The 21,749-nt window shown below is 39.8% G+C and overlaps 1 protein-coding gene, 2 long non-coding RNA genes and 1 other non-coding gene across 5 annotated transcripts; 2 read left to right on the plus strand and 2 right to left on the minus strand.

The window, feature by feature from the left end:
* Window positions 1-856: 856 nt before the first annotated feature.
* On the minus strand, window positions 857-4,752 carry hsbp1a (heat shock factor binding protein 1a). Of its 2 annotated transcripts, none has more exons than XM_017478938.3 (4): window positions 4,580-4,747; window positions 3,544-3,610; window positions 2,638-2,796; window positions 857-1,138 (listed from the first exon to the last, which is right to left on the minus strand). In XM_017478938.3, exons 1-3 carry the CDS (start codon window positions 4,622-4,624, stop codon window positions 2,675-2,677), a joined length of 234 nt encoding a protein of 77 aa, XP_017334427.1. In that variant the 5' UTR covers window positions 4,625-4,747; the 3' UTR covers window positions 857-1,138; window positions 2,638-2,674. The 2 variants fall into 2 exon arrangements, with proteins under 2 accessions (XP_017334427.1, XP_017334428.1); XM_017478939.3 differs by lacking the exon at window positions 857-1,138 and adding an exon at window positions 1,145-1,586 and having other exon boundaries at window positions 4,580-4,752.
* Window positions 4,753-5,286: 534 nt separating this feature from the next.
* On the plus strand, window positions 5,287-5,390 carry LOC124628608 (U6 spliceosomal RNA). The gene has a single exon (XR_006983196.1). It is a non-coding gene; the product is annotated as a U6 spliceosomal RNA (small nuclear RNA).
* A 2,559-nt stretch (window positions 5,391-7,949) lies between these two features.
* On the plus strand, window positions 7,950-9,274 carry LOC108271365 (uncharacterized). The gene is made up of 3 exons (XR_001813832.3): window positions 7,950-8,097; window positions 8,524-8,668; window positions 8,791-9,274. It is a non-coding gene; the product is annotated as an uncharacterized LOC108271365 (long non-coding RNA).
* A 3,387-nt stretch (window positions 9,275-12,661) lies between these two features.
* LOC124628595 (uncharacterized) lies at window positions 12,662-21,684 on the minus strand. Its single transcript, XR_006983181.2, has 3 exons — window positions 21,561-21,684; window positions 12,959-13,161; window positions 12,662-12,773 (listed from the first exon to the last, which is right to left on the minus strand). It is a non-coding gene; the product is annotated as an uncharacterized LOC124628595 (long non-coding RNA).
* Between the last annotated feature and the right edge of the window lie 65 nt (window positions 21,685-21,749).

Genomic DNA, 21,749 nt, shown 5'->3' on the forward strand with positions numbered 1-21,749 from the left:
AATAAATAAATAATGAAGGCTGCTGGGTTTCGCTGCAAAAAATAAGAAGTGAGTGCGAGGGTCAAAGTCTCCAGAAGAACCGTGTCTGGTTCTGTAAGATGCTCAGTAAAACTTACAGCTCATTTCCTTATAAAACTGCACACACTGTGCCCGAGACTACTCATTTCCGTTAAAGCAAAGGATCGTCACACCAAATATTGACTCCGTTTCATTTATTACTGTTTACTGCTCTTTAAAATACCTTCTTTTTTTTTTTTTTTTTTTTTTTAAATGTAGAAGCATTTCATTTCATTATTTTGAAGGCATCTTTGCACTTTTGCACAGTACTGTACATAAAGACTACGGCTATAGATATACATAGCTCCATTAAGATATGATTAATAATCTCATCATTATCTTGAATAATAATAATCCTAAATGTAGAGCATTTAAAAAACACTATTTAAAAAAAAAAAAAAGGATGTTCAATGTGTAGCATGAGAGTGAACATGATTTCCAGATTTCTGTGGCTTTAAAACAAAAATATGAAGATATTAAGAGCAGTTTCTATATTGTTGCGTGTATGGTAAAGCTCATGCTAATTCCTTAAAGTGACACTATAAAATTTTAAGTACTTAGGCTATAACTTATGCATCCAGAAACAACTAAACATCGTCATATTTTAATAAGATGTCGACTGTGTTATAACCGATATAAATGTATTACCTCAGACTTCTTTTTTTTTTTTTTGTAGTATGAAAACATGCTTTTATTTGAGATACAGTCATCACACTGGGCATTAGAGCAATCAAATCTCTGGTGGTCTTTACAGAAAACCTCATGAACAGCACCAATAATTTTGCTGGAAATCTGAGTGTATGTTCACAGTACGTCAGGCGTTTAATAAGATGTTCTTCTGTTTCGCTTAGGTTCAGCACGTAGGATTTATGCAGCGTGGGTTTTCTCAAGACACAGGAACAAATCAATATTCACCACCACAAATACTGAAAGGTTATTTTGATTGGGGTGGGGGGTGGGGGGGGACTAGAGAGGAACATCCATGACGTCACACATCACAGTCTCATTTAACCACAGGCTACAGATTGCAGGACGCTCCCGAAAACGTACGAGGATTCTTCCGTTACCAAAACTGTGTACGCTGTAACAGTGAGAAGTGATAAAAATAAATAAACAAATAAATAAATAAATAAGAAGTTTGGATAGTTACGAGTTGAGTGCCATCAATGGATTTGACATTTTTAGAATAAAAATACATTTTAAAACCCCAAATAAATAAAAATAAAAGCACAAACCACATATGCTGCAAGAAATGAAACAATACATTTTTGTAATTATGTAGCATTTACATATACTTTAAAAAAAGCACACACACACACACACACACTCTAACTAAACTAAGATTTTAAAAGCTGCTTTCTGCTATTAACATCCTCCCAATGCAAACATTTCTTGGGCTCTCAAGTCCAGAGGGTGGGGTCAGAGGCCCATGAGGTGAGGTCAGACCTGCTTTAACTCCTCCCACATGTCACTGGTCGAATCTCAGTGAAAAGTTTCATCCTCATTTTCTGCTCCTCCGTCCTTAAGTGCTAAAGAGGGTTTAATTATTTTCTACATGTCGCAAGTAGCTAAAATTCCAGAGATACCATCATTAAGGTGTGCTAATAAAGATCGTTGTAGCTTTGGAGGCAGGAAATTAGAGAGAATTTGAGCGGCTTGTGAGATTTGACTTAAAGTGTGACGTCGCATGACGTATCTGTGAACTGGGCCTGGGCTACAAGATGACATAATATACGTCATGATACAATTTTCTGATACATCGCTGGTATCGTGATATTGTTTTCTTTTTCCCTAATAATTGCAAACTAACTGGAACTGAACAGAAACACTTTACAATTGTAAAACAAAAAACAAAAAAAATACATATATATTTTATTTTTTACATTTTATAGGTTCCTTTTTATTTCTCCAATTTACTTTTTCTAGTTTGTGCCATCAAAACAACCAGTGGTACTGCCGTGCTGCCTCTAAACTAAATATTTCGTTTTAATGTTCATTCACTTTACCTTGTCTGCAAACCGAAAAGTGGGCAGAGTCAAACTAATTAAATAAATAAATAAGCAAGCAACATGGGAGATGATGGATCCAAATCCGGCTTCATCTTCTGGAACTGACTCAGATAAATCAGATACAACAGTTTTAATGAATAAAAGATGAATTAATTAATTTGCATAGTTGGTTCACTGAGAGATATCTGAGCACTGAGTGGATGATTTTAAACCCTGTGTCATTGCTTTATTGCTGTACAGGAAGGATGGCGGTGAGAGGAATTTTCCAGTCAGACTGTGTGTGTGTGTAAGTCTACGTAAAAATGTCTCATCATTCTTTCCTTTTTAACTAACTTTTTTTTTTGAAATGAACGTGTAAAACCCACAGACGTTCTAGTGTTTTGGTTTTTCTCAGACACACCCACTAATTAATATATATAAAGATTCTACCATCTTGCAGGAAAAAAAGGCCTTCATTACGACACAGTGGATTAAAACTGCATCCTCTGAATTAAAACCAAAATGATTTGTTAGTACACGCAAAACATCTGTAGAGTTCGAATCATAAAAGCGTAGGTCATGTGACTGATACCTCATGCACTTATTTGATCGCTGGCTCTTCGTCTTCATCAAGCTGTTCCTGACGCGTCGCCCATTTTGTTCTCTCCGTCAAACTCCTCCACGCCCGCTTGAGTCATGAGGTCGGAGATGTTCTTCTCCAGGTCGTCGATGCGGGTGCTCATGTCGTCGAGTGTGCTGATTAAGGAGAATCCCTAAAAGCGTTTGTACATCACTGTTTGGTCAGAAGGGGTCGATTAGATTCCTATAACAGCAGCTCTGACATCTTCGAGACAGAATTTTATGCTTTTTGTCTGATTAGTTTTCAGAGAGAAAGAGAGAGAGAGAGAGAGAGAGAAAACATAGTATTTTGCTGTAGAACCTAAAGTCCAGGGGTTGGAGCTGAATCTGATCCTCCTATAACCCTAACCCACACACTTTAAACACATTTATCCAGCATGAAACACACTCAGTCCCCTGGACTGCTGGTTCAACAAGCTGCTTGCTTATTTATTTAAATAACTTCAACAGAGAGAAAAATTTGCGGCTGGTCAGGGAACGACAGTTTACAGCTGCTATAACATAACTAGTTTCTTGGACGTTCCACAACACAGAACATAACTATAATTGGACAAAGAGTACGACGTGTCGCTGTTTAATACATAAACATGGTAATCGTTGACAGATTGCTGTTGTATAAGAGGAATAAAAATGCTTCGGGATGGTAAAATTTACTCCGATTCATCATCAGGACGCACCGCATTATCATGCCGTGCGGTTATTGGAAAATAATCAACGACGGGTCCAAACATTGTTGGAAATCCAACCTTCAGACTTTTTATCCATTTATAATTAATATTAAGGTCGTGGAACGTTCAGGAGCTTCTAAACAAACACTACCCCTAAAAAAAAAAAGGAACACTGCTGAAATGTAGGATATTTCTTCCGATAATCTGGTCGGACATGGTCTGGAACTTGTCCTGCATCTGCTGCAGTAAACTCTGCACCTGAACAGCAGGAAGGATAAAATAGACAGAAAAAAAATTAACTCAAATACTCACAGAGACCGGGAGAAAAAAATTAAAATCTCTCAATGGTGTGTGTGTGTGTGTGTGTGTGTGTGTGTGAGCATGTGAGTGAGTGAGTGTGAGTGGGAGTTTGGGGTCACCAAGTCTCCTGCCAGGAAACTAATCTCCACGCCCACGCGCATGAGCTGTAGCCATGGCAACTAGCGAACAACACCAGGGCAATTCAAACTGAAATTTAATTCAAAGCTAATTAAAAACTAAGCGTTAATCACTGGCACGGGTTGCCATGTCATTCCAACACGATAATCGAACTTAAAGAATAAAGGCATTTTAAAAAGATACAAAGAAAGAAAAAAAACAACAAGACAAATATAATGAAACGAAGACATTAAAAATAGCATAACCTGTAACGCAGAAAACGTAACTATCTGAACACGATTTAGATTTTCTTTTTTTAAACACCACAAACCTTTAAGTATCTTTATATAACCTTTAACACGAAACAATCATACTTCTTATGAAGTTAGCAACTCGTAACACTCAGAATGGTTGCTAAATCGTGTCTTGAAGAAAATAAAATACATATATTTAATGACATTGGTTTGGATAAAATGTTAGTTTAGTTTAAATGTAATTGACCAAACATTAGAAGGTTTAGATGATTCCACTCTGGCAACCCGGCTTTTTTCGTGTCCAAGGAAACGCTACCTGGTAAAACATCAACGCTAGATATTTAAGGACAAAATAAAAGCGATAATAAAGTGATTTGCTAAGAAATTATCCAAACCCACATATTAACTTGAACTCTTGTAATATTTGATATTTAGTGACGTCGGTATCAAACCTGGAAGCTTGCAGTCTTAGTTAGCTACGTTAACGCTAACGCCAACGTTAACATTACGGCTAATTATAAATGCATGTAGTAATAATAATAAAACAATTACTCACCACCACGGTTAAATCCTGGGCTGATTTAGGCTCCATGTCAGACATCTCGAGTATGAGTAAGTAAGTGTGTGTGTGAGAGAGAGAGGAGTGTCTTAAAAACTCGTGTGAATTTACTGATGTATCTGCACCTCAGTGCGTAGGCGACTGAATGACCACACAGGATCGCGCACGCAGGCACACGCCCACGCGCAAGCAGCCACAGAGCGCGCACGCACCCACAGAGCGCGCAAGCACACGCTACGCACGCGCGCGCGCGCGCGCACTACCAATGAAACTGCAGCCAGGCATTGCTGAGATTTGTGTGGCCAAAATGAAGGAGATGATTGAATCATGATTGAGATGCACTCCTTTTATGTTCTGTGGTTTAATATCTGTATCAAACCAGATTGTTTAATTCAACTAGTCACGAACGGGATGATCAAAAGTGGTTGATTCTTTAAAATAAAATAAAATAAAATAAAATAATTATCAGCATAATTGGATATCACTTCAGAATCATCATTCATTCTTTAGATCTACAGTAAGCACTTTATCTAGGTCAAGGTTGAGGTGGATCTGGAGCCTATCCCTGGTATGAGGCAGGAATACACCCCGAATGAGACACCGGTCCATCACAGGACAATATTCACACACACACACACACACACACACACACACACACACACACACACACACACACACATTTACACACTCATCCACACCTAGGGATGCTACGGGAGCACATATACTAAAACTGGAACGATATAGAGAAGATTAGCATGGCCCCTGTGCAAGGATGACACGCAAAATCGTGAAGCGTTACCACACATATGGTACATTTAGCATAGCCACTTCACCTACTAGCATGTTTTTGGGAGGTGGGAGGAAACCGGAGAATCCAGGTGAAACCAAGACGGGCACGGGAGAACTTGCAAAACTCCTTACAGGTAGTAACCCAAGCTCGTATGATTGTGTTCACGTCTGGTATGAACATGCGTCCCGGGTGATCCGATCATGAGAAGACAGCACTAAGTACAGGTGTGAACGGGATGCAACGTGTCTCACAGACATGTTGTCATCCAATCACGCAAACCACATTCAGATGTAGTTTCAGATGCATATGACCACGTAACATTTGTAGTATGAACACTGAAGCATCTCGATGCGTCTCAGACAGCAACAAAGGACCGCATAATCAACTGTGTCATTGCCCTGGATCGCATTGTCGTCTCATCTCCCACTCTTTCATAAGTTTCGTTAGCAGACCAAATGTTTGAAACAGCCTGTGCAGGTACATGAGTACCTACTACACAGTAGGTAAGTACACGGTTTGGGACGCAGCCTACGACTTCAAGCAGTCACCTATTTGCACATATAGCATGACAAATAATCAACTGCACTTGATGCTTTCGTAAAATTAAAAATGAAACACCCAAAACTTTATATAGTACCATAAGAAAGGCCAACTGTATGTCGATACAAGAAATTCTGGCAGGAACGTCGGGTGGCGTGGGGACGTAATGACATATGCCATTAATCAATCTATGTTCTATAACATGTAAAAAACATGAAATGAATACTCCAAAAGCAACTCGTGTAAACACCTTAATCACAATATTGTCTTACTCAGAATAAGGGCAGTAATTAGATTACTGCTGTCCATGTAAACGTAATCATTGTCTTGCTGCATAATCCAGTTGCGCTTGAGTTTCAACTTACAGACTGAAGACCGGACATTCTCCTTTAGGATTTTCTGGTAGAGAACAGAATTCATGTTTCCCTCAATTACTGCAAGTTGCCCAGGCCCTGAAGCAGCAAAGCATCCCCACACCATCACACTTCCTCCACCATGCTTGACCATAGGTATGTTTTTTTTTTTGTGGAATTCTGTGTTTGGTTTACTCCAGATGTAACATGACCCTGTCTTCCAACTCATCAGTCCACAGAACATTCTCCCAAAAGGTTTGAGGATCATCAAGGTGTGTTTTGCAGAATTAAGATGAGTCTTAATGTTCATCTGGGTTAGCGTTTTTCATCTCGCCACTCTTCCATGGATGCCATTTTTGCCCTGTCTTTCTGATAGTGGAGTCATGAACAGTGACCTTTCTTGATGTAAGAGATTTCCTTTGATGTTGTCCTTGACTCTTTTGTCACTTCCTGGATGAGTAGTTGCTGTGCTCTTGGAGGAATTTTAGAAAATCTGCCACTTCTGGGAAGGTTCACTACCATGCCGAGTTTATCCATATGGAGATAAAGGCTCTCACACGTGGTTCTTTGGAGTCCCAGAGCCTTTGAAATAGCTGTGTAACCCTTCCCAAACTAATGGATTTCAATCACCTTCTTCCTCATCATTTCTGGAATTTCTTTCAACATTGGCATAGTGTGTCACTGGGTAAGACCTTTTTAACCAACTTCCTGCTGTTGAAATTGACAGCATTTCTGAGTTTACAGACTAAAAGTTTTTATAATTCTTTATATTTAAAAAAAAAATGCAAAACCGATCAACTTTAAATACATGTTGTAAAGGATTAAGCTGAATAAAAATACATATATTAAAACATAAGAAACTATTTTTTAAAAACTATATGGTTGTTGTTGTGGTTGTTGTTATTGCTACTGCTGTTATTATTATAAATCTAAACATAAATACATTTTTAAAACGTTACGATGGTTAATTTCACAGAGGAAGTCAAAATATTACACCAAAATGTGAATAATTTCATTTCGTCTTTTATTTCGTATTTTTTTCTTTCCAAATTGGTAGACAAGCAAACCCACGGAAGGCTTCCACCATATTTGTAGACGTGGTGCATTCTGGGAATTGGAGTTCCGCAATGGTGTGGACATGACAACAATAAAGGTCAATTCATTTTACTGTAGAATTTTAAAGTAACTGCTCTTCAAATTCATTTGATTAAAAAGATGCTTTTAGTAAATGTAGATTTATTTGGTTTAATGCTTTACAACGTCTCTTTAAACTTACTTGATTTTGCAATAGTTTAAATGTAAAGGGTTATAAAACCGTGTTGATTGTATACTCATAAATACTGTCAATTGTTGTGTTTGTATAAATGTTCATTTGCTTGATGTGTAGGAGCTCGCCGACGCTCATTTCCGCTTTCGCTGCTGTTAAACTAAGTGTGTAAAAGCCACGCCCCTATTTATGTGCAGCTACATTAACCGTGCTTTCAGTAAGAGCGGCTAGTTTAACTAATGAGTTAAATTTGTGCCAAAATTAAACAAATAAATATACCATTTCGGAAACAAACACAATCTGCTTTCCTAAGGAAAACTCGACTCAAACAAACAGAAAACGATTTTCTCACAAACGCAGCTAAGCAACGTCTTCCAAACCAACAGATGGCGCTATCGGTCAAATTACACTAGTGTCCCGGGAGAGAGAGAGAGGAGAGAGAGAGAGAGAGAGAGAGAGAGAGAGAGAGAGAGAGAGCGCGTTGCGCCACCGGAAGTTCAAAACGCTTGTTCGTCACGTGATTCATGTACACTTCAAGAAGTTATTTGCGGGCTTTCTTAAACTTGTAAGTTAGTCAAGTGTAATCACTAATGTCATCTTTATGACTTTCAGATCGGACAACTCAACAGTGGGTCAATGTTCTAGCAGCAACATGATCATAAGTGTGTTGTCTTAGAAAATCCACTGCAAATAAGTGAAATGTAAAATTAAATTAAGTGAAATTAAATTGATCTTATTGTCAGAGTAATTTTTATATTACTATTTTCTCCAGTAACTAATTAAAAAAAAAAAATCCACAATTGCGTTCCCACAATTTTTCAATACACTAATAGGCAATAATATTATTTTCTTTTTTAATGCCAGGGTAATAACAGCACAAGTGTGATGATATAAGTGTGATTTTTAAATGATTAAAAACAAACAAACAAACAAAAAATATATATACTTTGTTTACACCTCACAAAACTTAAATTGTTACTCACGTGCACAGCTCGCACTACACCACCATGTCCCTTTAGGGGCGCCGTACCGCTACAGCCTGGCAGAGGGTATATAAACTGAGGTTTGAGTCCAGCGCGCGCATAACGGTCGTCCCTGCTGAGAGGATCTCCAGACAGCGAGTGAGTTTTCCTGAGGTAAATACTTTCTATTTAACACATTTATTTTATAAGTTACTTTTAAAGCATAAACCATTACCACGATCAATTAAATATAGCTGTAGTTCTGGAGTCATGAATCTCTGTATTTTTTCTTCCAGTGTCCTGATTCTTTACACCTCTTGTCGTGAAATCCAGACGACGCTCTTCAGGAAAATGTCCACAGACTCCTGCTGCTACTGGCTCAGATGTCAAGTTTAGTCATGTGTCTGATTTCTCTTTTCATTTTTAAACTCTGAGAACTTGTTGATAATTAAATAACCATTACAACACTATATACAACAAGCAGAACACTTCCCAGCAAACACACCACCCTCTGATGATGACAGTGATGTCACCACGTCTTGGTAAAGTTGGCATTTGAATATAATATGGGAAATTTACTAAATGTATCAAACATTTTACTTAAATACATGAATCGAGGTCTGAATTTGAATTTTATTATCTTTTGATGTTTGTCATACATCAATGGCAAATCTCTGCAGCAAAATGGTAATTTACAACACCCAACAACCATTCTGCTTAGTAAATGGTGATTATTCATAATATTATATCTTTGTGAATGAAAGAGATTTTTAAAATGCTGATCTAAAGGGTCTGTAGTGTATGAATGGGTGTGTGAATGTGTATGTGATTGTGCCCTGCGCTGGACTGACACCCTGTCCAGGGTGTACCCTGAAAAGGAGTAAGCGGTTGAAGATGGATGGATGGACTATCAAAAACGCTTTAGGTGTGTTGTATCAGTATCATTACTGTTGGGAATCAGTCTAACTGTCCTGTTCAAACAGACATATTAATGGGTCCGAGTTTGGGAAGCTCTGCCTGTTCTTTAGCACAGAAATGATAAAATTGCATATGCAGCCCCCCAAAAAACTGCTGAAACACCACCGTCAATTCCTTTGTTTGTGCTGTACACCAAAGACATTTGGGATTGAGATCAAAACATGGATATGAGACGAGAGATTAAAGATTTCAGCTTTTATTTCCTGGTATTTACGTCTAGACGTGTTAAACAACATAAAAACATAGAACCTTTTGTGTCAGACCTCACAATTTTGCAGTGAGCAAAGATATAGGAACAGATAAGTCAAAGTAAATGAAAGCAAAAAACAGTTAATATTTAGCTGCATATCCCTTGCTTGCAATAACTGCATCAAACACCAAATTGTTGGTTTCCTCTTTTACGTTGCTTTTACTGCAGCCTCCTTCAGTTGTTCTTTCGGGGGTTTCTCCCTTCAGTCTCCTCTTTATGCATGTTATGACCCCGGTCGAGGTGTAACACAAAAAGTATAAACAAAAATCATAATCATAAATAATGAGGTTGACACACGTGTCTTTCAAGTCTTCGATATATTATAAATTTGCACAGAATAAGCATTTCCAGTTTCCACACTGTGGAAATACATGTAGCATAGATTTGAGTGTATGGAAACGTTCTAGCGCTCCTTGTGACTCAGGATGATAAGCGCTTGATAATTGGTGCTTAATTGCTAACTCACGCAGAACTTGCGAGAACAGTGTGGATGTGAAATTGGAACCTTGATCCGTTTGAATAATTCTTGGCAACCCAAAAGTAGAACAGAATTTTATCAGCTCTTTCATTATACCTTTAGCTTTAATGCTTCTCATCGGTATAGCTTCTGGGTATCGTGTAGCAGCACACATTATGGTAAGTATATACTGGTGACCCGACTTAGACTTTGGCAATGGTCCAACGCAATCAATGATGATACTTCAAATGGTTCACTCATGACTGGGATGTGATGTAATGGAGCAGTAGGTATGCTTTGGTTTGGCTTACCAGTCAGTTGGCAGAAATGGTATGACTGACAATATGTAGCAACATCTGACTGTAGACCAGGCCAGAAGAAATACCTCAAAACTCTATCACAAGTTTTCCTGATCCCTAAATGGCCAGGAAGAACATGGTCATGAGCAAGACTTAGTATGAGGGAGCGGTAACCTGTGGGAACAACAGTTTGGCACACACTATTGCCGTTCTCCCACTTACCCATCAAAACATCGTTCTCCCAAAAGTAAGTGACTTTATCATTAAGGTGTTTGTATTGTTTGTAGTTGCAGCAATACACATACTCAATGAGTATTAGCCCTCTAGTGGAGGCACATTAACACTGCTACAAAATATTAAAGTTCTATTTATTTATAATTAAGAGGCAGATGTACCTGCAGAAAGAAAAAAAGATGGATAAGATTTCATGGTTAAACACTGACTGAACTTAGAAGCAGCAGCAGCAGTTTTGAATGGTGACATACACACAGGTGACCCATGGGCCCGCATTCAACCTGTAGAGATGCTAATGAGCCTTAACACCTTAGTCACCTGAACAATGGAATTTTGTAACTTCACCTGCTGAAGTTGCCACTGTTGGCAGCTGGAGAAATTGGAATAAATTGATATGTCCTTTTCAAAATTGTAGAGTTTAGGGTTAATAGTGTTAAAGAACTGGCAGGTGGTCAGCTGAGTCTCTAGCAGTGTATTTTCTTAATAAATTAACTGTAACAGGGTTTATAACTTGTTGACGTTTAAAACCATGGCCTGTTTTTGAGCGTTTTCACTTCCTTTCTTAGTAGGCTTCTTACATTACATCACCACAGGAATTCATACAGTGCTGTGAAAAAGTATTTAAAAAGTGCTTTTCACTAGCTTCGTCCTGGTTTAGGTCTGAGACTCCATGGCAGTTGGTAGCTGACAGTTGACAGTCGGTGCTGTTGCCAGTTAGCTTGCTAGGTAGCTAGTGTCTTCCACCATTTTCTCTACTGATTTTACTTTCATTCATTATGAAACTTGATCTAAAAGCAATTAAATAATTTGCTGAAGTAGGAGCTTTGTTTCTTTTTGTTGGATGTTCTCTCTTTGTTGTCTTGGTTCTCTCTGTCCCTACCTATCTTTCATTCTCTCTCTCTCTCTCTCTCCAAGTCTTTCTGTAAAAAAAAAAAAGAGAGATTTAATGTATGAAAACACACATGACTGAAAAAATGTTCAAAGCCGAGTGCTTATGGTTTACATCTGCAATGGGTCACTTCTATTCAGTAAAAATCTAGCAACTTAAAAATACAACTTTTATTTTGGTTAAATGAACCTCATCCTGCAGCATAAACATGAAAAGTCCTCATATTATTACTAAAGGAGCTGCTTAATGTAAGGACCTAAACATGTACAACATTTAAGGTTTATTGGCTTTATTTACTTCTACACACACTTTCAGAGACTTTTAGAAACCGACTCATTACTCATGAGAATAGTCTAAAATGTATAAGGGGAAAAGGACAAAATGTCCCCAAAATACACACACACACGTACACACACAAAATAATACAATAGCAGTCATAGATTCATGAGAAGGAAAGTTTACCTTCAGTATCTTGTTTACGTCTATCAGAAGATTAATCTCCCTGTCCTTCACCTGATTATCCTAAACACACACATGGGGCAAACGATGTTCAAACTCGAGTGCTTCTGCAATGGGCCATATCTGTTCATTAATCAAATCTAACAACTTAAATTCTATTTGAATTTTGGTTAAATGAAACTCCAAGCAGCAGAAACATGAAAAAGTCCTCGTATTTCTAAAGGAGCTGCTTAATGCAAGACTTCTCTCACTTACATATGCGAGTGTGCTGAACGCCCAGTCAGTATCACAGAAGATTCTCCGTGGTCTGCACTGTTCCTTGCAGTCTCTTCATTGTGTCGGCCAGTTTAAACTTCTCCACCTCAACAGAATGGATCAGGTTCTCAGTGTACATCACTCTTTCTTGTAGTGACTCCACCTGGGTGGTCAGGCCAGAGTTCTCCACCTCCAGCTGAGCAATGGTCTCCACAGCCTTCTGATGTTCCTTCTCAACTTCAGACAGGGTGACCTAAACAAGTACAACATTTAAGGCTTATTGGCTTTATTTACTTCTACACACTTTCAGATAATTTTAGAAACCGACTCATTAATACACACACACACACACGAAATACAACAAAAGTCATACTTTCATGAGAATGAAAGTTTACCTTCAGTATCTCCTCTGCGGTTATCAGATGCTTCTTCATCTCATCCTTCTTCACCGGAACCTCCTAAACACACACGAGGCAAAAGATGTTCAAACTCGAGTGCTTAATGTTCATTTCTGTTAATTAATCAAATCTAACAACTTAAATTCTATTTGAATTTTGGTTAAATGAAACTCCATGCAGCAGAAACATGAAAAAGTCCTCGTATTTCTAAAGGAGCTGCTTAATGCAAGACTTCTCTCACTTACATGTACGAGTCTGCCGAACGCCCAGTCAGTCTCACAGAGAAGATTCTCTGTGGTCTGCACTGTTCCTTGCAGTCTCTTCATTGTGTTGGGCAGTTTAAACTTCTCCAGCTCAACAGAATGATCAGGCCAGACTTCTCCACCTCCAGCTGAGAAATGGTCTCCACAGCCTTCTGATGTTTCTCCTCAACTTCAAATATTGTGACCTAAACAATTACAACATTTAAGGCTTATTGGCTTTATTTACTTCTACACACACTCGCAGATACTTTTAGAAACGGACTCATTACTCATGACAAATAAACACACACACACACACACACACACACACACACACAAAATACAATAGAAGTTCAAACTCGAGTGCTTAATGTTCATTTCTGTTAATTAATAAAATCTAACAACTTGAAAATTCTATTTGAATTTTGGTTAAATGAAACTCCATGCAGCAAAAACATGGAAAAGTCCTCGTATTTCTAAAGGAGCTGTTTAATGCAAGACTTCTCTCACTTACAGGTGCACATGTGTCTAACTCCCAGTCAGTGTCAAAGACAAGTTTCACCATGGAAAAAGTGTCATTTCTTCAGTGTTGTCACATGAAAAGATATAATCAAATATTTACTAAAATGTGAGGAGTATACTCACTTTTGTGAGATACTGTATATATAGTAGATGTTCAGCACAAGCGCTCCAGAGCACTCTCATTATTCTATCCTGCTTTCTTCTATCCTGTATTCATCTATCTGTAATAAACCTTTTCACCTCAGAGGACAAGTCTGCGAGTGTTGTCTAATTTCACTGACATTTGGCGTCCCTGGCTGGGCTGCGCAAGTCTTTCAGCTTTTCTGAACAACAAGCAAAAAAACACGCTCGTGAAAAAGTTTCACCTTGAAGTCCGTGTTGACGTGAAGGCAGTTTGCCCTTTGTTGTGCAGAGCGAAAGACCGATGCAGCCTCACCACTGACTGGTAGGAATCATCAATAAACAGCCTGAATGTAAATTAGAAGTTTATATAGTCATTGTGTACTACTGTCTGTATGGAGGGGAGTCAATGATATAAGAAATGTGTGTATTCCATTGAGAGAAGTATTCCATTGCGCAATTTCTTATAAGAAGTTCCAGGAACATTTCTATCCAGACCTCACTGTGCTGGAAGCTCCACCTGATTACTCAGAAAATGAAACGCAGGACTTCTCACCATTGGGCCCAAGATCAGGACTCAAGTTCAGGGGGACAAAACAACATCTACACGCCCACAACTCCCAAATCAAGCCAGATGCACAGGAATCTGTACATGAGGTAATAACAATACCTATGGCGGAAGTGGCAGGATCTGATGGGGCAATGCTCGTCCACCCGCCCTGGACAATGGCAGACTGGATCCAGGATGCCAATGCAGCCTACACAGGAGCGATTGCAGCTCTCCAACAACATCTAATTTAAGCATTTGCTGGGTGAACGGTCAAAAATAGCAATGTGCAAGCAGCAAGATTCCAAGACTGTGTCTCAGTATCTCTCACATCTCACTGAAGTCCATGATGCAAATTAAGACCAGTAGCACTGGCAGATGGACAAGCAGCCGAAGTCACGGCATGGGAAGCACATCTCAGAAACAGCTTCATGAATGGTATGAAACCAGAGATCTCTGCTCTCATAAAACGTCAGTGCATCACCTGGGACATTGGAAATCTGACTCCGGTAGAATGATATGCAATCCATGTGGAGAAGCTCCTACATGAGGCAAAGGAAATAAAGAGGGAGAAGGGAGGAAGAGGCCCAGGGTGGAGAGGAAAACCAAAGGGAAGCAGACGAGGAAGGCTCAGTGGCAACCCCCATATATACAACTTTACATGTTTTATCTGTGGAAAAGTTGGACATTTTGCAAGAGACTGTCCAGAGCAGAACCAAGAGGAGGCAAGAAAGGGTGAGGCATCTGGAAACAGAAGAGGTGACATCAGACACCCAAACTGTGAGTTAGCTCATAAAGAGCAGGCATATACACATACATGTATATCCAACACTGGTCAGACTGACAATTCACAAATGCCTAAACCAGTTATAGCCCTTAACCTTTTTAAGTACAAGTCTTCTCCCTTTACACAACTGCCATGTATACATCTTGTAATCAGTGGACAAAATGTCACATTTTTGGTAGATGCAGGAGCGACATATTCAGTAATAAAACACTGTGAATCAAAAGAAGCCCCTAAGATGAGTTCACGATCACTGCGCTCCATGTGTAACAGGACATTCAGTATTGGAACGGTTTTCTGAGCCACTAGCCTGTGAATGAGAAGGTGGGAAAAGGGTAACCCACCAATTCCTAAAATTCATCTCCAGTCAATCTACTGGGCAGGGACTTAATGTGTGTTTTACAAGGAGGAACAGTAACTGACGACTCATCTTTGGGAACTCCGTTTGTTAAAGAAACGGCTCTGTGTTTATCAATGGTCCAAGCCTAACAAGCCTAGAGCCTGTGCTTGCCTGATGGCATCAGCACATAATAAAATGAAGGACACTTGTGTTGATTTTATGTTGTCCTCTATCCTACATTACACAATGCAAGTGCATGAAGGAAGAGACTTTAGTTTTGAGAAGGAATGGTTTACAGATGTCCCAGAGGGCAAAGAGCTGTAGCTGAAGGCACTATATAAGGGTGACACGTTTTGTGCATGTTCAGTGAAATTAAGCAGCACGCAGTTGCGTGTATTCTCTGTCCCAGAATCAGCGCCTCACGTCTCATTAGCCAAAATAAAGAACATACAGTAGAAAGACGTGGGACCGTGGGTCAGATTATGTGAGAGTGAAAAAATTACAGATTGGGAACAGGAACCCACCTCCAAGCAGTGATGGCTTGGCGGTTAAGACTCTGGGTTCCTGATCAGAAGGTCGGGGGTTCAAGCCCCAGCACTGCCAAACTGCCACCGTTGGGCCCTTGAGCAAGGCCCTTAACTGCCCCTGATTCTGCTTCAGGGGCACTGTATCATGACCCTGGGCTCTGTCCCCAACCTCATAACATGATGGAATATGCGAAGAAAAGAATTTCACTGTGCGTATGTGATAAATAAAGACTCATTATCCAACGTACAGTACAGCCCGATGCTGGATGTTTATAAAACATTCTTTCAGGAAATGTGCAAGGTTAACCAGGAATCATGACAAGGGAATGTTTATGAACCTTGGGACAAGCCTCACAACCCTAGAGATTAGGGATGTCACGATACCAAAAATCTAGTAGTCAGTACGGATACCACCAAAAGTACACGATACTCGATACCATAGTCGATACCCAACAGTTAACCAGGAATCATGTGGTATAAAAATGAAATTAAAAAAATTTAATGAAAAACTCCTGGAGGATATCCTCCTCTGGCTGATACTGGCAATAGAGAGATAAGGTGGGGGGGGGGTTTAGTCATCAAACACTGTCTGACAATGAGTGGAGGCTACAGTTGAGGTGCACTCCTAAACGTGCATACACACACACTTATACTCTGAATGCAAGCATTAGTTTAAATTCACTGATATAGTGGCAGGCCAGAAAGATTTATTAAAAGCATGAACATGTGAATAATTATTCGTGACATTAGGCTATATTTTGCTGACAGGACACGGGCTGAATGGCGATGCATGGTGTCCATTAGAAGGTAGTTCATAACACTGCAATGCTTTAGCGTTGTTAACAAATAACTGTCTATCGCTAACCTTACATGGAGTATAACGTTAGCTGGTTTCACGGCTACAATGCAGCTGCCTCAAACAAACATAATATAGGATCGTCTTTCAGGTGCTTCACCAAATTCCAGGTGTTTCCTCGCTTTGTCTGAAATGAACGATAGCATCGGTTGCACACCGGCTTCACAGCATCAATTATATGTTCGTTGTCATCCACCTCGAATGCGAAGTATTTCCATATTTGACTCTTTACCACCTTTCCGTTCAACGAGTCGGGGTGGCAATAAACTTCTGTAGTTTTTCCCCATGTGCTTGTAGTTGTTGTTGTTCTTCTTCTTCACTTGTGGACCGACTAAAACACTTGCGCATATTCGCTGCCCTCATCAGGTCCGGAAGAATTGCAACTTGGTACCTCCATAACAATGGTACCTATGCTATTGCAGAAAAACAAGTACCGTCATGTTTTAAGAATGTTAGTACCAACTTAGTACCGAAGTATCGGTTCTTGTGACATCCCTACTAGAGACATACAATTGAAGAAGGTGCTTCTGGGGCTGTGGGCCTAATGGAAACATGACATAGGCCTGATTAGAAGTGCACCAGTCGTGATCATGCCCAAATCTGACTTTAGGCCCAGACAATCTCAATACCCTCTTAAATCAGAAGCTATTGAGGGAATTAGACCAGTGTTTAATTCACTACTAAAAGCAGGGGTCATTGTTCCCTGCCCAGATTCGCCAGTGCGCACTCCAGTATTTTCAGTGAGAAAAGCAAGAAAAAACCCACAACCTGATGACTGGAGATTTGTAGATTTGGAAGCCGTTATTGAAGCAGTATAACAGAGAGCTCCAGACGTGTCAAATTCTTACACTATATTAAGCCAGGTTCCAGCAAATAGTGAATGGTTTTCAGTCGTAGGTTTAGCTAATGTGTTTTTCAGTATATCTCTTGATAAAAACAGTGAGTTTTGGTTTGCAGTCTGGAAGCACCGCTCAAAGAGATGGCATATGTTACAGGTTGGACAGTTCATTCTCAAGTAAGTTGGATCCAGTCGCTGCAGAGTTTCTCCCGCGCGTACGTGCAGTAGCAGCAGCTGAGAAAACTGTGGTGTCATCCAGAGACCTGGTAGAATACACAGAATTGACCCTCTTGGTTCCACATGGTGTCATTACTCATGCTTGAACAGAAGACCTCACACCTGTCCACCCAGCGGTGGCTGCACTATAAGACTGTAGTACTAGATATGCCAAATGTCACTATAAAACGATGTACTGTCCTTAACCCTGCTACTCTCCTCCCAACAGAGGAAGACGGGGAACCACATGATTGTGTCGTACTAACTAATGAACTCTGCTCCCCTAGAGTCGACCTGTAGGATGTTCATTTGCAAAACCAAGATCTGATTATTTTTGTGGGTGGGTCAGTGTCACTCAATCCAGAGACAGGTAAAAATTGAGTGGGCTGTGGCAATCGCACATGAGACTATTGTGTCAGGAAGTCTCCCCTCAAACCTTTCAGCAAAAGCAGCTGAAATGTACGCATTCATAGAGGCATGTAAACATGATGAGGGACAGTCAGTAAATATATACACAGACAATATATATGCCTTTGGGGTAGTACCTGATTTTGGGACAATTTGGAAACACAGGAACTTCCGGAGGGGTTCAGGAACATACATAGCCCACTACAAACTAGTCTCTGAGCTGCTGGAAACAGTCCTACTCCCAGAACTATTGTATTATGCAAATGTAATGCACATACTAACAAATCAGATCCTGTCTCCCTAGGTAACACCCGAGCAGACCATGCAGCTAAACAAAAGCAGGCAGCGACGACGACACCCCTAGCACCAAAATTCTGTGCACTCTCCTCTGAGAAAATAATCACTCCTTCTTCACAGCTTCCAAACCTCCAAGCACGAGCTACGGTGGAGGAAAAGGCTGTGTGGTGCAAAGCAGGGCTGTCCTTGTCTTCAAAGTTGACGCATGGCAGGAACTGTTGTGTCATTGTGTTAGACTACAACTTGAGAAAAATAAAGGAGACACTCGGCGGTAAAGTTAACTCGTGTATTAAACAGAGCAAGAGCAAACAACATATCAATGCGCATGGCTAATTACCAATCAGAAGGCAATGCTAAGGGGAGTGATTCCACTTAAAGAAATAGTCCAATCTATACACTACAGGGACTATGCATCAAAAGGGGGAATGATAGCTGCGTGAACAAAGCATTGGTTTCACTAATTAGTCTAAAAAAAATTTTTGTTTACGTTGTTTGCGCAACTCAAAATGGGTTGAGGTTTAAGGTAGAGAAGGCCACGTCCCTATGTACAAACAGGACCCGGAGACGGTAGCAAAGGCATTGCTTAGAGAAGTAATTCCTAGATGGGGAACTCCCACAAAAAATCTCCAGTGAAAATGGCACACCTTTTGTGAGACATGTCCTCAAACAGGTGGGTGAATATTTGGGTATTGACTTTAAGCAGCACTTTGCATATCATCCAGCTAGTGGTGGGCGGTAGAGAGAGAAAACGGGACACTAAAAAAACAGATTGAGCAAATGCTGTTCTGAAACAGGCTTAGGATGGGCTTAGGCCCTTTGGGATACTGTTTGGGAGACCTCCACAAACAGGAATTGGACCTGTGACAGCTCCTCTTCCCAATGCAGCATGTGATGATGCAATATTAAATTACTGGGCAACCCTGTCCTCTGCTCTGCACTCTATCCACAAGCAGGTAAAAGCGCCATTTTCAGCTCCAGCCATGGGCCCGCTGCATGATCTGAAGCAGCAAGAGACCACTTCAACCATAAGAACAGCAGCTGAACCTTCAAGTTCAATATCTTTGCTTGACTCACTCCTTGAGTCTGGGGGTAGCAGTGAGGAAGTGGAGAATGCTGAGGAGAACCTCTACACTCAAATAAGAAATGAAGTCATGGCTTACTTTCTTGAGAGGTTCCTAGCAATGGAAGAAAATCCTTTGGAATGGTGGAGAGATAATGAAGATAAATATCCCAGCTTGACAAAATAGTACTTGTGTATCCCAAGCAACTCAACACCATCTGAGCATCTGTTCTCTGCTTCAGGTAACATAGCTTGCAAAAAAAGAGCCAGCCTCAGCCCGGAGCATGTGGACATGCTGACATTTTCATTCCAATTCAAAGTTTTGGAAGAACAGTGACAGTTTTCCTCTTCTTCTGCATTCTACCTCTGTATCAAACAGTAACATTTGTTGTTTGTTTTATTTATCATTTTGATATTTCAAATTCTGCTGATTCTTATTACAAACATGTTTGTGTTCTTAATTTCATAATGTGAACTTGAGTACAACTACATGAGTACACCTCAATATTTTCTTTTGTTTTGCTTATTTATATTTAGGACATTTAAAGAGGTTTTACTGTTTAAAAACTGTTTTATTTTTATAATGTGAGCATTATATTTTTAAAACTCAGTTTTTGGTTTTGTTTTTGATTATTTATATTTTGGATATTACTTAAAGTTTTGCTGCTTAAAACTGGACAAACGACAAATTTAAACTGTAGACAAATGTAAAAATTAAAGATTATTTTAGTAAAACTGTAAAATTTGGTAAAACTGTAAATTTTAGTAAAACGGTTTATTTTGTTATAATAAACACAATCAAATAGAAAGAAAAAAAAAGTTAGCTTTTTACAGGATTAATCGAGAAAAAAATAATAAAATCATCCGATTAATCGATTAACAAAAATAATCGTTAGTTGCAGCCCTAAATCCCTGGGACTGTTCCCGACAACACTGGGGGTCGGGGGTAGACCCTTAAGCAGGAAAGATAAACCAAAGCGCGATATTGGGAGTTTATTGGGTGGAAGAATTATTGACCAATCACATCGTTGCAGCAGAAAGAGTGCATGACACGCACACTTTTACCCAAATTTGGTATTTAGTTGATCGCGGTGACGAGACTAACTGCCTAAGGCGACGTGATTTCTATAGGTCCCACATAAGCCCACGAAGTTCTTTAGTAGACTATTGCTGCAGTTTGGACGACAATTACTAGTTAAAAGCCCGTATGCCAAGATATTGGCCGCCTCTGTAAACCGCCTTTGGTCATAATCATCACCAACAGTGCTACCCACATAACGTCACATGACCCCACGAGTACAGATACTTCTGTACCAAGTCGGCACCAACATTCTTAAAACGTGAAGGTACTTGTTTTTCTGCAGTAGCGTAGGTACTGTTGGTTATGAAGAAAGCGGGGTTGCGATTCTTCCAGGACTGATGGGGGCCGCGAATACGTGCAAGTGTTTTAGTCAGTCCACAAGTGGTAAAGAAGAACAAGAACTACAGAAGATGGCGACATGTTTTTAGCTCCGCCCCAACTCGTTGAGGGGAAAGGTGGTAAGAGTCAAACATGGAAATACTTCGCATTTGAGGCGGATGACAACAAACATATAATTGATGTTCTGAAGCCGGTGTGCAACCGATGCTATCGTTCATTTCAAACAAAGCGAGGAAACACCTGGAATTTGGCGAAGCACCTGAAAGACGATCCTATAATATGTTTGTTTGAGGCAGCTACATTGTGGCCGTGAAACCAGCTAACGTTATACTCCATGTAACGTTTGTGATTATTTGTTAATGATGCTAACACATTGTTATAAACTACCTCCTAATGTTCCTCCATGCATCACCATTCAGCCCGTGTCCTGTCAGCTAAATGTAGTAATGTCACTAATAATTATTCACATGTTCATGCTTTTAATAAATCTTTCTGGCCTGCCACCATATCAGTGAATTTAAACTAATGCTTGCATTCAGAGTATAAGAGTGTCTGTGTGTGTGTGTGTGATTTAGCATGATATTTAGCAGATATTTAACATGTTCATATAATGGAAAACTGGATTTTTGGATTTTCCCCACAACCAAAGTTAGGAGCAGAATAAACTTACCGTGAGCTGGTCCTGAGGAACCTCTGTGGGTTGGCGCAGAGCCGGTTCCGTGGCCTGGTCACACACTGGGTCTAAATAAAATAATAAAAATCCATCAGTCATCATCTATTATTTATGTTTTGAAGTCCAGAACAGCAGTATTTTCCACTTCTGATCCTGGTGAAGCTCTACAATACAAGTATTCCCACT

The sequence above is a fragment of the Ictalurus punctatus genome, chromosome 10 (genome assembly GCF_001660625.3).
Source record: "Ictalurus punctatus breed USDA103 chromosome 10, Coco_2.0, whole genome shotgun sequence".
Lineage (NCBI taxonomy): Eukaryota > Metazoa > Chordata > Actinopteri > Siluriformes > Ictaluridae > Ictalurus > Ictalurus punctatus.